The sequence below is a fragment of the Styela clava genome, chromosome 11 (genome assembly GCF_964204865.1).
Source record: "Styela clava chromosome 11, kaStyClav1.hap1.2, whole genome shotgun sequence".
In the NCBI taxonomy this organism is placed as follows: Eukaryota; Metazoa; Chordata; class Ascidiacea; order Stolidobranchia; family Styelidae; genus Styela; species Styela clava.
The window spans coordinates 9984003-10000000 of NC_135260.1; the positions used below are offsets into that span (position 1 = coordinate 9984003).

The 15998-nt window shown below is 34.7% G+C and overlaps 2 protein-coding genes across 3 annotated transcripts in view; one reads left to right on the forward strand and one right to left on the reverse strand.

Annotated features, from left to right (window-relative positions):
* Positions 1-345: 345 nt before the first annotated feature.
* LOC120342626 (uncharacterized) lies at positions 346-11624 on the forward strand. Of its 2 annotated transcripts, none has more exons than XM_039412692.2 (12): positions 346-670; positions 1922-2151; positions 2992-3046; positions 3114-3247; positions 3899-4057; positions 4498-5514; positions 6151-6273; positions 6684-6973; positions 7062-7238; positions 7868-8105; positions 8376-8547; positions 9272-11624. In XM_039412692.2, the coding sequence occupies exons 1-12, from the start codon at positions 619-621 to the stop codon at positions 9343-9345; spliced, it is 2721 nt and encodes a 906-aa protein (XP_039268626.2). In that variant the 5' UTR covers positions 346-618; the 3' UTR covers positions 9346-11624. The 2 variants fall into 2 exon arrangements, with proteins under 2 accessions (XP_039268626.2, XP_039267874.2); XM_039411940.2 differs by having other exon boundaries at positions 349-679.
* An 809-nt stretch (positions 11625-12433) lies between these two features.
* Positions 12434-15998, reverse strand: part of LOC120344178 (uncharacterized) — a 3724-nt gene continuing 159 nt past the window's right edge. Inside the window, exon 2 of the mRNA XM_039413688.2 lies at positions 12434-15601. Coding sequence (XP_039269622.2) covers positions 13194-15601 — 2408 coding nt within the window. The 3' untranslated portion in view covers positions 12434-13193. The remainder of the gene's footprint in view (positions 15602-15998) is intronic.

Consider the following 15998-nt stretch of genomic DNA (forward strand, 5'->3'; position numbering starts at 1 on the left):
AAGCCCTGCAGGATGTGGGGGCCATACACAACTCTACCGGAGGGTCAAATGTCTTTGCATGCCTCCATAGGTTGTTCGTTCGTGCATACGCCTTGAAAGCAGCACACATCCGCTCGTTTTCGTCTCGTCAAGTATGTGCATTGGAGCGTGCTATCGAATACGATCTTCGGACAAAAATGCCGGAGTTGCGCATCATGTTGTTTAATGTCATTGGTGTCCAACAACAAACAAAAATGGGAATTGTACATTCCAACATTTGCATCATTTATCTGGCTCTTTTTACTGGATATACCGGCTTGCAATTCTTGACTCTTTTCATCAGTTTGAACTTTAAAGACTAAACACAAAGTTGGGTTAGCTTGGGTGGCGGTCGGACTCTTAGTAATAATTTCTGGATGTTCTGATGTTACTTGCCTCCTTTTTACTTTTTTTCACCGTCGGATCGGCTGATTGGTCGATTAGAGTCTGATGCATAGATTTGGATGTTTATATTTTTTCAGGTTTATTGACTTATATTTCATATGTCAGTATGTAATTTGTATGCAATGAATCAGTGCTCAACTGTTTATTAAAAAATGAAATGTTATCAGCCATAGTTTTATGACATAAACCGACAAGATGGCAGAGGGAGATAACTCAGTCTCTGATGATGACTTGAATCAGCAGAAAGGTGAATCTGGTAAGATATTATTGACAATCTGAACATAAATAGTTGGATTAAAATTGAGATTTTTATTGTTTACATTTTACCAGTTTGTAATCTCTTGGCACCAGTCAACCAGTTGGTTTAATAATATTTTTTAATGGTCCTGTTAGAATGAAAAGTCATATTGGCACTACCTTACCCCATATAATTTACACGCTTGGAAGTGGGTGCCATATACAGATATAGCATATGGCTATCTATCATGCTGATCAAAAATGTGATTTTATAATTTATACCTGTATCATTATTTGTTTGTTGGCGAGCTTCAACAGTTCAAACACAGAAACAGTCAAAAGGGTGGTAAAATTACTCCAAGTTGGTACCTACTGTAAGCCTCCGTCTGATTGTATTGTAATATATAATACTGTAATATGTAGCGTTTTATATCTAGTTCATTTATACCAGTATGTAGAATTGTTATCCTCGAAAGTTGCAGGTGCGTAATACATCACCATGAATTTTAATGGTTTCAGTAGCTCTTCGCATTTCAGTAGTTGTGCATGACCTTGTTTTGAACGAATTTCCTTAAAAAATTACAGGAAATGGGATAAATTGCATTTGGTATTTATGCTTTTCAAGCTATCCATATCTACTGCTCCAGCAGTTCTCAAACTTTTTCTTCGTGCTGCGCCAAACTTTTAGGGAAAAAACGCATGGCACACTTACACGAGAAAAATCAATTTTGTGATCGATAATGTGTCTGAATTTTATGTCTTGCAAAGTTTGTAAACATGTAGGTCTAAGGAATAAAAGCAAAAGGTTAACTCTTTTTTTTCCATCTTGCCTGATTTTACATTGAAATGCTAAAAAATAATTCATGTTCTCTAAACTCGGTTCAGCAGATAAATAAACTGCAGCTCACGAAATTGCATCGAGTGGTGTATATCCCTATTGTTACATAACAGTAGAGACAGACATTATGTAACAAAAATTAAACAACATAAAAAGTGAAAAGAATTTATTGATTCAAATACACAGCATTCAAAATAAGAAACAATAAAACAGTTATAATAATTACAATATGTAAAATATTTAATTATATTTCAGTTATGTCCAATACAATTTTCGCGGCGTACCCTTCGAGAACCGCTGTACTACAATATTAATTTCTTCATTGATTTATTCAGGCTTCTTTGATCATAGGCCGCTCTTCCTATTATTTTCTCAATGCTTCGTAATTTTGAGATTAATTATGATTTTCATTTTTTACAACAGGTACAATAAGAGAAGGGACTGCACGAGTACACATGAAACTTTTCCCAAAATATGGTTTCCTTGTTCCTGATAATCCACTCTCCATGGGTGACACAATCTTTTTTGGCCTGACAGCTCATGTAGATGCTTCAAAAAAGTATATTGCAGATCTTCGTGAAGAGCTCTACCCTGATCAAAAAGTAAAATTCATGGCTGTACCCGTTGAACGCGATGGTTCTATAAAATGGAAGGTAAATATTTGTCTCACACAAAAATAGGATAGGATTTTTATTTTCTCTCCGGGAGCGAGGAGTCCAGCAATCCTTTTGTACATATTATCACTCATGGGATTTGTACCAGCGAACCCACACAAGATGATCGAAGGTGCGGTGAGCATATTCCTAACGCTTACGGGAGCATGATACGCCACCAATACTTAGTTTATATCTACAGTTAGCCTTTGGTGCAAAAATACTGTGCAACAACTTTGTTGTTGTTTAAATTAACTTTGTTAAATTCATAATCGGCTTTATCATACTTTGTTGGCAGTCTTGGCCCGTCACATTAATTTGGGCGTTTTATGCAAGACTTGTCCTAGGCGCAGGAATTTGAATGGGAAGTCTAAAACATATTTGGGACATTATAAGTAAATGATGTCGGAAATTAATTTTGTGAATAATCCAGTGTTTTTCAACCTATGGGTCGTGAGTTCAAAGCTGCGTGGCCTAAAAATCCATTTTGGTCGCCTGTTTGTCATCAAAAAATTATTGAATTTATTTTCTAGGTAATATAAATGTATCTTTTGTATTTGACATTGAATTGTTACTCAGGTATAATTGGATATGTGAGAAAAATATTAAATCGGAAAAGCTTGTTGTGAACGTTAAAACTGATTCAATTGAATAGGTTCCTCTTGCAATTTTTATTTTTCAACCGAAATTAAATGATATTCACACGTCACACCACTTTACTTACCGTAAGTGAACTCAATAATTTTTGGAAATTTGAACCAATTTTTAGTCTCTGATTATCTCTGACAATTCCAACGTGTCCCCGAAGCTCTAAGTTATTTATTTATTATTTATTTTCAGGCATTGGTGGTTGGTCCTTTACCTGATGACCAACAGGATGTTCCCAGAATTATAGGTATGTGTTATTGCTTCTATTTATTTTTTTTTTGTTTGTCTTTTGTGCCATTATACTTTATATTTAGAGGAGGAAGGAGAGGAAGATGGTCAAATCTGGTTAACTTGTCGAATTCATCCAAATTTACAGCCAACACATGGTTTTGCTACTCCAGAAGGTGGAAATCAATATCATGACAATGTTTATTTTAGTTTACGTGAGGTAAATTCAAATTTAATTTTTTTTTTATTGTAATTTTCTTTTATGTCCCAACATTCACTTTTGTAGGCATGTTTATTGTTTTTCCCAAAATATAGACAGTATATCTTGGCATTTCAGTATTCACATGCAAAAATCCCCTTCATTTTCGAGTGAGTGTTGTGACCTTGCCCTGAGCAATCATCTTATAAAAATATAGGCCTATATACATTATGAGTTACCAAATAAGGAATACATGCACAAATATTTAATTGTATTATAGAATGAACCATTACATCTATATTTTTGTAACAAAACAATATTAAAAACAAATAGAAATTTCCTTAACAATACGTGTCAAATGATATCAATATTTAACTAATTTCATAAAATAATAAATACTCAGTTTTACTCACACTCACACTAAATACTCGGTTTTTATTCTGCCAAGTGTGGCGTTTTGGTTTTGCAAACTCATAGCTACTGCTCAGACTAATTTTTCCCCATGACTCGCAAAGGCTATCGGGACTGCTTTGGACCGCTGTGTCCATATATTTGGGCTTTGCTCTTGCTCTCTTGTTAAGTACCGGTAATAATTTTATCAGTTTAGATTTTTTGTGTGGCCCTTCAATTCTCAACTGCATTGAAATAGGGTCTTCAATTTCGTTTCTTCAGGCAACTGACGGTCTTGAAGTCTCCGTTTCTGATTTGACTTCCGTATTTTCTGCCGGAGAAAGAATCAAAGCTCTTTGTGTGTCTGCTGATCCTCAATTCAAAGCTAAATACAGAGCATTGAAAGTCTGCAAAATTCCGGAGTCTGCAGATGCTGATTCGGTATGTATGGGTTTGAAAAATTGATCTGAAAAATATTCACGAATCCTATTTACTGTCAACTGTTTCAATAAACTTTAAAACTGTCTATGCATGTATGAAAGTTTTGTAGTTCTACTCTATGATAGGATTTACAAGTTTATCCCACTGGAGAGGAAATACTATTAGACAGCATAATCACATGGCTGACCTATGGCCTCTCATCCAGTTACTAGTCCATGTAGGCTCTATCATTATTTGATACTGGTATTATTCTTCTTTGCCTATAGTTTGCAGGCAATTCCTATATTGGATTGTGTAAATCTAATTGGAAAGTCAACCAGCTGTAATAAACTTTCTGCTTTATCAAATTTATACTGTAATTTGTTTCCAAATTTTTATCATGAACATCGAATATTTAATATCACAATGTTTGATTATTTAATATTTGTTCTCCTTTATAGACTGCAAATAGTGATACTCCCGTTTCCAAGAATTCTGCTGAAGATTGTTTGCTGGTCGAAGAAACTGATCAAAGCGCAGTGTCATGGATATATGAAGTTCTTAAAAGCAAAGATAAAATCAAATTAACAAGCCTAGCAGGAGATTTAAGTCACAATTCCGATATTCGTTCTGTGGTACAACCCCAAAAGAAATCTCTAAAGCGTTTCCTTGCAAAGTATCCACGTTTCTTCACTATTAAAGAAGATATAGTCAGCCTCGCTCCAAATTGCCCGCCAATTAACTTCAAACCAGTCAGAAAATCAAGTGATACATTTCCCAGAGATGAGTATGTTCTTAACAAAAACTGGTCTTCTGAAGACGAGTCTCTCAACAGCCCTAGTGCATCTGAGAGTATACCATCTGGCATGTCATCACCTATATTATATACAACACATAATTTGAAAACATTGGCGGATTCTTCGTCTCGCTTCACCATGAGCATGCTGGCAAATATAGTCAAGTCTTTGCCAGAACCAATGAAGATGTCTGAAATTTTTAAACACTGTCAAAAGCAAGGTTGGGAAGGAATGAGAAGTATGGCAATGTTGGCACAAGTCGTTTCCGACAACCCAACCTATTTTTGCCAGGACGAGAAAGGATGCTTGCTAGTTACTGCGGAAGGAAAAAATCTCTCTGTCAAACAAGCTGATGTTAATAATATTAAGACGACAAAAAGTTCCGTAAATGGTACTAACCATCCATTAACAAGTTCTATAATTGTCAGTGCTCCCAATGTTGAAACTACAATAGGTCAAGGACCGCTTGGAAGCTTTAACCACTCTTCAACTGCATCTGCATTTTCAATCTTCTCTCCACTATCGCCTCCAAAGCCTCAAGAGTCATCTTCATCACTGATAACACCTAGTTTAGGATTTGGAACATCTGCCTTCAACCATACTCAGTCAAATGTAGGAATAAATCGAAAAGCATACATGCCTATTAGCACCAATTTTCTTGGTCTGACTCCATCATATCAGGTATAAATTAAATGATTCTTTATTCCCATCTCATTCTCTTCTTGGTTAAGTGATAGCTGGTAACACTGGTAGCAAAAAGGTTTCTTATTTTGTCCGTAACTGTAATTAAAATTTTTTTGTTCAACTCTTTCAGTGTTAAATGTAAGACTATAGCTAGATTCCATTTTCAGTGTTGGAAAATATGTACTGTTTTGCTAAATTGTTGTTAAAGCAATAAATTGCCTGAAAATAGTGCTCTAATCACTCTCAATTCTTTGATATTTAAAGTATATTTGATAGGATATTTCGGTGTCACTTTGGTTTGCGATCGCACTTGCTCAAAACATGATCTCAATCACATACCAGGTGTTGCCACTTCGGTATGATTTTAAGCTCTCAATGAATTCCAAACCTTATCCTAACTGAGATCACACCTTGTTGAGATTGCTTACTAAAATAGCATCGATATTTTCTTTATATTTTCTAGTCACATTTCTTCCAAGCTTGTTTGGGTTTGATCTTTTTGTTCCCAAATTGTCTTGTTTTAAATTCTCACCTCTTAGTCTCACTGATCATTTTTGGTGAGCTAGTGGTGATGGTGTGAACTGTGAAGACACAGTGACAGTACGTTGAGCACCCCTCTCCTTTTATTTTTAGGCTGACAGATCCAAATCCACAGCAAGTAATAATTTTGGAAATAATTCATTCCCTTCAAGTCATGTTTTACCTGTCGCCCATACTTCTTCAACTACTTCCTTGACACGACTCAGTAATGGATATGTAAGTTTACTTTGTTTGAAAATGTGAATTCGATAGCTATTAATCATAAGCTCGGATATATTTATTATTATGTGTTATTTCAGATCACATGATCACAATAGAGTATCTGACATACAAATGTTCACCATTTGACATGAAAAATTATTGCCATTTTCTGAATGCACAACCTATTAATTCAATATATTTTGTTCAAGAAAAAAAATATAATGTAAATAGAAAAATTTTTGGCGTTCCCAGAAGTGGACCACGTTGAGAAACACTGCTTTACACTACTCACCTATGTAAAATCATATTTAGGTATCTTTTCAATATTTTCGGACATTCGTGAGAAGTGGAAAAAACATTGGGAAGCATTCATAATTTTCTTTATTACCTTGCTGATAATTTGCATCACAAATTACATTTACCAGATTTATCACAGTGACAATGAAGACTTATTAGATGACAAATTCAGATCTCCAAAATCAGTGACATCTGCGAGTCATTATAATGAAGAGGAGAGTCAATTTTTGTCCGTGGTTGCTCGAGGAATTTGTCCTCACGCTGTGGGTGGAGGTGAAGAAGTTTTCAAAATGCTGAAAAAAGAGCTCGAAGCACTCGGGATATCATTGTCAGACAACGAGGGAGGAAACACAAGCGGTACACTGTCACGTCATCTATTATGTTTGGAAATGGATGTGGGAAAGAAACCAAGAGCAAAGTAAGCAGAATAGGATGAAATTTATATATTTTTTGTGGGGGGGGGGGAGAGGAAAATGTAATTGATATTGATATATTATATTTTCTAGGTTCCAGTCTTTCACACCAAGTGGAAAAATCAGCAAAACAACTGTGACATTATTGTCAGCTGAAAGAATAAGTGAGGCTGCTCTAGCTAATATGCTTACCTTGTCACAAGCAAATGTTAACATAACAAGAGTTGGAAGACTTCTATATGGCATAAACAAAGCTTATCATTGTATAAGGTAGAACACTTCCTATTTCATTACTAAAGATGCATTTGTACAAGTGATATTCTTGTCATTGTATGGTATTAAAGCCCGACATTCAAAAATAGAACTCTTTGTTTGAACCATAGTGAATTTTGGGTATTCCTGTAGTGTGTGTACCATACCAGGTTAGGGTTAGGCCATAATTTTATTTCGATTTTCCTTATTTCAGTTCTATTGCGAGTTTGGGGACTGTCTGTGTTATACAAGTGAATATACCCCCTGCCCATAGGTTTCAGTCCCTTTACACAACTTAATGTAAAATAGGCGAACAAAATTAGTCACCTCCGTAACTGAGTGAAATGCTTCCTGCTCTAAATTCTTTCAGAGTCTGATATTTCACTGCAAAATTCGCTGTTTTTCACAAATCCCTGGCATACTTTCACAGCATTTAGGACAGTACTTCTAACATTTGACTGGAAGTTTGCTGGCATTGTGATCTTCATTTGGCCTTTGTGTGAATATATTTGAGTACTTGTCCCTTGTTTTCGAATAATTCTTTACTATTTAAGAAAAAATATTATAATTTCGAATACCAATTATTTCAATTATTATTTACAATATTACAGATTTTTATAGAAATATATTCCTGCTTTTCTTTTCAGAATGCTAACAAATGGTATTGATGAGATTTCTGGCTGTACTGTAAGTTTCAAGAACCAAGATGCCCCCGATATCAGAATGTCTGATCATTTGCAACTTGGAGAAAAGGGAAAAGTGAAAATAATATTGAGTCACAGTAGTCAGGGTACAACCTCAAGTGCTGCTTGTGCATCATTGAGAAAACATGCTATCGAAAAATGTGTGAATTCAACTGTTGTTGTAGTAGACTTGGAGGGCCAGGTTTGTGCATTCTACTGATATATATACCCTCTCCTTACAAAAATATTTTCAGGGTCTTTGTGTGTTATTTTTCTTAACATTAGCATTGACCGACGTGATCATATCAGTCAACTGACCTTTATGCCCATATGTTATCTTGTTTTGCAGATTAAAGTAAAACCGACTCTTTTCATTTGTCCAAATTAGCTTTTCTATTCTTATACAGTTCTTTTATACTTTAACTTTACTTTGGGTGGTATGCATAACATCATGTTATTTTCTTTTCTTCAGATTTTTGGATTTGGCTGTCATACTTCTGAAGTTCGTCGCATGATTTGTGGAAGCTTAGACATGCAGCAACGACATTTAAAGGAAACTGTTCATCATCATCCCAGTTTAGTTGTTGCAAATTCTATCGATTGTGTCGAATCTTTAAAATTATTGAAGCGAATAAATGCTAAAGGTAAGTAGCAGATGCCTGAATGGTAATTATGAATGTGGCTTTAGAAAGGATAAAATGGAATTTACATATTTATCTTGGGGAGTGGAAAGTCGATAAGGCGCCTTAATCATATGATGAGCCACGGCCTCTCGTCTTGTTACCAGTCCATGTTGGGTATGAGATTAGTTAGCCAGTTATTTGTTTCCGGCTTGATGTTGGAGGAAGACCTGCAGTTATGTAACTGACCTGCAGTTACGTGAACCTTCCTATGGCGGAGAGAAGTACAGCAATCCTCTTGCACATAATTATTGCCTGAAGGCTGAAATAAAGATTTGTGCTCTGGTGTGAAAAAAATTATTTTCATTTTTTAACCTGATATTCAGGCTCGACGTAACATCTGCTTAAATATTGCATATGCATAGCACTGTTCTTCATTTTCCAGATTAACCAGTTTAAGTCTATATTCCACTAATTTCTCACTTGTTACTGTCATTCCTAGTACCCTCGTGTTGTGTACTTTGTGCGCAATTTTTACAATATTTTCGATTGTCTTTTGTGATTTTCTTATACTATCCAGAAACTTCACGCGTATAGGTATTAAAATATATTTCCTCACTAAATTTTACCTTTTCTCGTAAAACATGATATTGATTAATCTGAGTTGTTAATTTAAGATTACCTAATCGAGCATCCAGCTTCCACATCCACACAATAGCTTGCGCTAAGTAATTTCATTTCTATTTAGGAATTTCCATATATGCAGAGGTCACCAAATCATTGGAAAAAACTGTGAGAAATATATTTAATGATTGTACATAAAGAAGCAAGTATTTAATTTTTTTGTCTTTAGCAAATTTATCATCTGCCACTGTCCGTACCTATAAACAAAAAGTAGATATCAATTTACATGGATGAATTATGAAATGTGTATGTAATGTATATAATGCTATTTACCAGACAAAATTATTTATTTCTTAATAAACTCAATTTTAATAAAGCATTCATAGTAAATTATGTTTGAACTGAAACTTGTCATATGCTTAGTTTATTTCTTTCACACAAATAATAACATGCTTTTTAAAATTACCCCCTTTAAAAAATTTAATCCAACTTAACACAATATAAATTTAATTTAATCACTTAATAATTTTTTATGCAATATAATCTTTCATTGAACATAATGAATAATGACTACATATTATATATTCCTTTAAATTTAAAATAATGAAACATACGATAGATTAAATTTCATTTAGATGTTCTTCAAGTTCCAGAATATTTTAATTTATTTAGTCAGCCATATAATTTATGTGTTCAAATATACTCACTTTGCACCACCATAAATGTATATAGTAGATTCGGTGGTAGCCCGCAACTTTGCTCGGAGATGAGTCTCTTTTACCTCTGATTGAGTGTGCATAACTGTGCTTTGAGAAAATAACTATAAAGAATGAATTTTTTTTTGATTTGCAGTACAGTGTTGTACACTCCATAGAACCAAAATTATCAGTTTAAGTTACATACTTCCAAATTTTCAATTGTTTTACTTTGAAGTTTTTTTAACTACAATATATGACCTTTTTTTGAGTTATTCATAAATAAAAATTGAATGAAACCAATATTCTGAAATGTAAGGTCTTTGTGCTATTTATCATTTTTCCCAAACTTAAAAACTATTTGTGACAAATCTACATGCTCTGAATTTGCTGTATTTATGTGCAGCAGTGCATTTTTTCTGATAGGAAAAAATACTATGAAAATATATGTTTATGAACGTCATGTAGATATTCTCAGTATACTATAGCAAATGCTCGCATCATTATAGTATATATTCTGTATACTTTTCCTTGATGAGTGCAAATGACACTAACTAGTAGTTTTAATTCATTGAATCTTCTAAAACAGCTTTTTAAATTTAAAATAGTTGAAATATTTCTTGAGATAATAAGTCAAGTATGTGATTGTATATAATATATTTAAAGAGGATATTGGTATTCAATAGGAATCTGTCATTAGCTTTGTCTTGACGGATATTTCGTCCTGTATTGGACAGAATCATGACTAAGACAAGTGTGTTTGTGTTCAACACCTTGCCAACGAGGGCTCAACAACAACCATTCCAAAATGCTTGCACTTTATTACTATTTACTTACATACATACAAATAATTGTTGAATTCATGAGGCTTACTTCAAGTCAGTTACTGAAAAAATGGTCTTAGATATTTTAGTCTTTGTAAATAGAGAGCCGCAGTTAGAAAGCCCAAATTATTAATTACTTGTTAGAAGAAGCTTGTTTGTATCTGCCTTCCACTCATTGTCTGTTTGTACCAAAGGCTTTCAAAATTTACTCTTTTGTTGTAATCCTAATGGATGTTGTACGATATTGTATATTAGTATAATTGTGTTGTAGACTTGTAGTAGAACATCAAATTTCATTTGTGAATATCGCAATTTTTTTGTATTGATGTAGCAAGAGATTAAAAATATTGTATATATGAATTATTACTCTGATATCATAGATAATAAGAGTACCCAAGAATGCTATAAATCGAATGTATTATTATTATTAACATATAATATTGTGCGCAAAGAATGTGAAATGTAATTTAAAGTGTAAAATGAGAATATATATGCAATTTGCCTGTTGTGGTTATGAAAATATATCCATAGCAAACACTAGAAAATGAAGATGGTAATGTATTTGAATGGTTCACTTTTATAGAATTCCTAGTGATATTTGCATTTCTGTTGAGTATTTTAAAAGTTATCCACTAGATCACACAACTATGGATCTTAAAACCATATCATTTTGTGATATTCGAGGTAGTCCAGTTTCGGTTGAATCAGCTTTGCTTTAATTATCTATTGTACAAGAAGAAACAAGTAAAAAAAATTTTGATTGTGAAAGTCCAATAAATATCTGAATGTTTGGTCATATTGGTCAAGAGGCAATACCAAGTTTAGTTTATAATATTTCCCTAATTTGAGTGATTGAAGAAATGATCTTCTACTATCTGTTCAATGTTATCAGCAAAGTGTTCATTGTTATGTATGAAATGAATGATTATGTAAAATAAATTCTCAATGATGGTACAAAGGTATTGCTCTTCCTACCAAGGTCAGGGAAATCGAGTCAACTTTTTCATAGAGTTGATATGACTCTTAGTAATCTAAACCAGTGATTCTTAAAGCGAGCGATATCACCCCTTTTGGGGCGAGAGACACAGTAGGGGTGGACGCGTATTTATTTTGGGAAACATCGTATTATCAATAAACCCTCATGAATCTTATTTGATATGCATCAAATCTGATCCAAACGAAACGATTGAAACTCTAGTGTAGATTCTAATAGCAACAAAGCGCGTCACACCGCCGGCGAATTTGTCAATAAATTGCTGGTTTATTGTTATTAGATTTACAAATACACGTCTATATTTTAATTTGACTTCGGACTAGCTGATGGCCGATTAGTAGCAGTGGGTTCACCGGTGTAATCATCCCTGGATGCTCGGGCTTAAAACAATGACAAACCTTCGCTGTTTGTATGGCGGACTTTCCAAATAAATATCGTATATATTATATATGAGATTTAATTTCACACTTTTCGCGAATTGGAGGATCCCGTTTGACAGCATAATCGTGTGGTGATTAGCGACCTCCTGTCTGTTCACGAAGCCGAGACTTATGTGACATTATCTAACCATTTCGATGTCCATATGGGCAGAAGCCGAAGCGTTAAAATGAACTGAACGGTTCAAAATGAACAAAATTATATAATAACACGCGCGATGTTCTTCAAATCGGCGGATGTGCATTGGTACCGTAAGTGAGTCATAAAACCACCACTGTCAACATACGTGACCCACATCATTGTAACAAACAAGTATTAGAATACAGCACACAATCTTCATGCAACAAGATGTATTAGGAGTTACAATTTTAATTTACAACACTGGGAAAGGTAAGGGTTTCATATATTACTAATGACTGTAACATATTATGAAAACTGAAGGCTAGGCAACTGCAACTTGTGACTTTACGTTACATAATAATAAAAACAAAAAAACATTCTAAAATGTCGAGGTGTGAACAAACATTCCTGTCATTGAACATGCAATGTTGCATTTGAGTCCTGTCAGTTAGGGTTCAAGGCAAGAGGTAGTTTCATTGTGTTCGCACCGATAATAATAAGTAACGGGGATTTATTTTCTAAATGAAAGTATTTCGAAATTTTTACACATAGACCTCAGACCATGAAAAAGTTTATCGTTACCAAGTTATTCCAGTAGCAAGGAACCTTTGAATGAGTTTTGATAATACTCGGAAAAGGAATTGTATATCTTCAAGGCAGAACGCTTCCTGCACAAACCATAAATAAATATAATCAAAATAACGTACCATCTCTATAAATTCGATTGTTCTGGAGTTATGGTATTAATTTTTAACAGGACACTTTATCTCATAATCGAATGAACGTCAGACTTATAGTAAATATCAATTAGCGCTTTATATAGATGGTTTTTAGATTAAAGGCTTCTTTTGTGTTTATATATATACATGCATTGTTCAGCATGGTCTGTAAAATTTCACGATAAATTTGATCACGGAATTCATTGCAACATTAGCATATTCATCACTGGTTCGAGTGCCGGTAGGCTATGCTTGCTCACTTATTTGTTATTTCGGTTCCTTTTGATGAAACTAGCATCGATTGAAGTCGAACTCTCTTCTTCCATACAACATCTACAATATTCGAATACATTAATGGATTGAGAACACTGTTTATAGGCAAAATAATGATAGCTGTAGCAGCATAAATTTCAGCCCTCGCCTTTATTGCGCCGGTAAAATTTAATAACGCTATGATACACAACGGCATCCAACAACAAAAATCACTGGCAACAAGGCGTATGATTTTCTTCTGCATACTCGAACTTCTATCAGCAGTACTTCTAATTTTACTTTTCTTATTAGACTTTCTATAAATGGCGATGTAAGCAAGCATTATATAGATGAAAATGAAGAAGTTTACTATCACGATCGTGAATGAATATCCCCACATCATTTCTTTTGTTGTAACATAGAAGTTCGGTAAACAAACGCTCTCCTGGGAGTAGTATCCATAAAATCCACGAATGCGATGAGCGGGGAAATTTTGCTGCAGGTGATAATTAAGTTTACTCCAGTCTTTTGGCAAATTAGTATTAGATGCGTTTGGAGAAAATGCGGTGAGAAGCGTTGCAAATTGTCTCACTCCGTTGAGGTGAACAGTGCGGGATGAAATGAACTTCGAAGGGATGAATGCTCCATAAGTAAAGGCTTCTTGCATATGAGAGGAAAATGGTATAAGACCTATGAATAAAGCAATACCCCAGGCTAGAGCTATTGCAATCGCCGCCCATTTAACTTTTATACTCCGTACCGTGAGGGGATTATGCACAGAGACAAGCCTGATCGTTGTAAGTAATGTTAGCATAAATACAGATGCTTCCGAGGATATGATGGAGATTGCACCGAGCCACACACAGGCATTACTTGTTCGCCATTGAACATCGTGTCTACAATATGCACCGGCAACTGTACTGTTTTTTACAGCTATCCCAAGAAGATAGATAGCCATTAACAAATCGGCTATAGCAAGATTAAATAGAATCAGATGATTGCATTTTAGTAAACCTTCAGCCTTATGTATTCTATCATAATCTCTGATTTTATCAATAATCATATAGCTGTTTCCAAATATACAACAGAACCCGACAAACCAAACCCAAAATTGAAAGAACGGCGATGCAATCAAATACGCTCTTGATCCAATGGGTTCGTTGTCTAGATCTCTCGGACATTCGTCAGCACCTTCGTGGCAGTCTTGCACTCCATCTCCTACAAACCTGTTTGGGACTGATAGAGGAGTTCCTTCCTCGCATTGGTACCTTGAAGTGCAGTTGTCTTCATCGCTTCCGTCGTCACAATCTTCATACCCGTTACATTTTAGAACGTTATCAATACTGATTAGACTTCCACTCTGGCAATAAAATCTACCTGGACAATTAGTTTCTTCTTCTGGGATACGTGGATTACAAGAAGACCATTGTCCATCACATATGTGCTCAACAGTAAGGTTAAATGTACCCGTACTTGTATTACATTCTCGAATAAACGGAACAGTAGAAAAACCTAAATAGCAAAAATCCGATGTTGTGTTTGTTTTATTTACGCACTCAAGATTACACTCGTCCGATAGATCGTAACACTCCGGTCGCCCATCGCAAAGCCTTGCCAATGTTCGAGTTGAGTTATCTACATCGCCCGCACATCGCATAATCCGACGAGATGAATGAGAACTGCAGTATTTTTCGTCCATCCTGTCTTTGCAATCTAGCCTTCCATCACATATTTTGTCGGTGGTTAACTCAGTAGTAATATCACAGACAAAAGTCCCCAAAGTACAATTGGTTGTTCCCCACTCTGCTTCTCGTGTACAATAGCGCGAACAAAATTCTTCATTACGATTTTCGCACGGACATTCGTCAGATAAATCCGAACAATCTACAACTCCATCACATTGTTGTAAAGTAGATATCCTCATGCTTTTATCAAAGCAGTGAAACAATCTAGAATGTCCATCTGTAGTTTTTCCTTCGTCTTCTTCGTTGTTGCAGTGAGTAAAGCAATCAGACACATGTCGTTGTGGAAGAACGCATATGTCACCTCCTTGTCCGAGTGGGCATTTGAACCCGGCCACGTGACGTATTTCATCCGAACCATCTCCGCAGTGATCAATTTTATCACATGCGTATTTTGTACTAATACATTTTCCATTTTTGCATTGATACGTTCCGTTTATACAGTCGCCGTTATCGCAAAACTCCTGCCATGACCAACATTCTGGCCTCTTTTTTCGGCAACCCCTCTCATCACTATAATCTCCACAAGAATCAATTCCGTCGCACACTTTTATCTGCGATAAGCATTTACCATTGCCGCAGTTATATTCTCCAAAATTACAAAGGGGATCAGTTGTAGAAGAGTTACTTTGAGGAGTAGTATCTGTTTGACAATTCCCCGGTAATATACCTGCATGTGATTCAAAATTTCAATTTTATTTTACCTTAATTCAAATAACATTTAAAGTTATAGCCTTATGTGAACATGGTATAAAATGTGTTCACAACTTGTAGCTTCGACGAAAGAAAAATATCTTAACAAATAAATATTTTTTAGCTTGCTATCGAAATATAAAGGAATCAAATAACACATATAGTTTAACTATTTTTTGTAACCAACTTTCATTAACATTTTTATGTTTTATGACGCTTATGCTATAAGCCTGATGATTTGGTTCAATAATTAAATTAAATTAATTGCCGCCTATTATAGTCATATGAACACCTATGATTTTTCATTGCTGAAAAGAAAGAGCAAGCAATCTACTGAACTATCTAATTCTATTTCACATTATATCACGTCATGT

Excerpts from the sequence above, each read along its gene's own strand:
- LOC120342626 (XM_039411940.2), top strand. The coding sequence starts at position 619 with ATGGCAGAGGGAGATAACTCAGTCTCTGATGATGACTTGAATCAGCAG. Across the intron at positions 5,515-6,150 it reads GTCTGACTCCATCATATCAG|GCTGACAGATCCAAATCCAC; the intron begins GTATAAATTAAA and ends TTTTATTTTTAG. Across the intron at positions 6,974-7,061 it reads GGAAAGAAACCAAGAGCAAA|GTTCCAGTCTTTCACACCAA; the intron begins GTAAGCAGAATA and ends TATATTTTCTAG.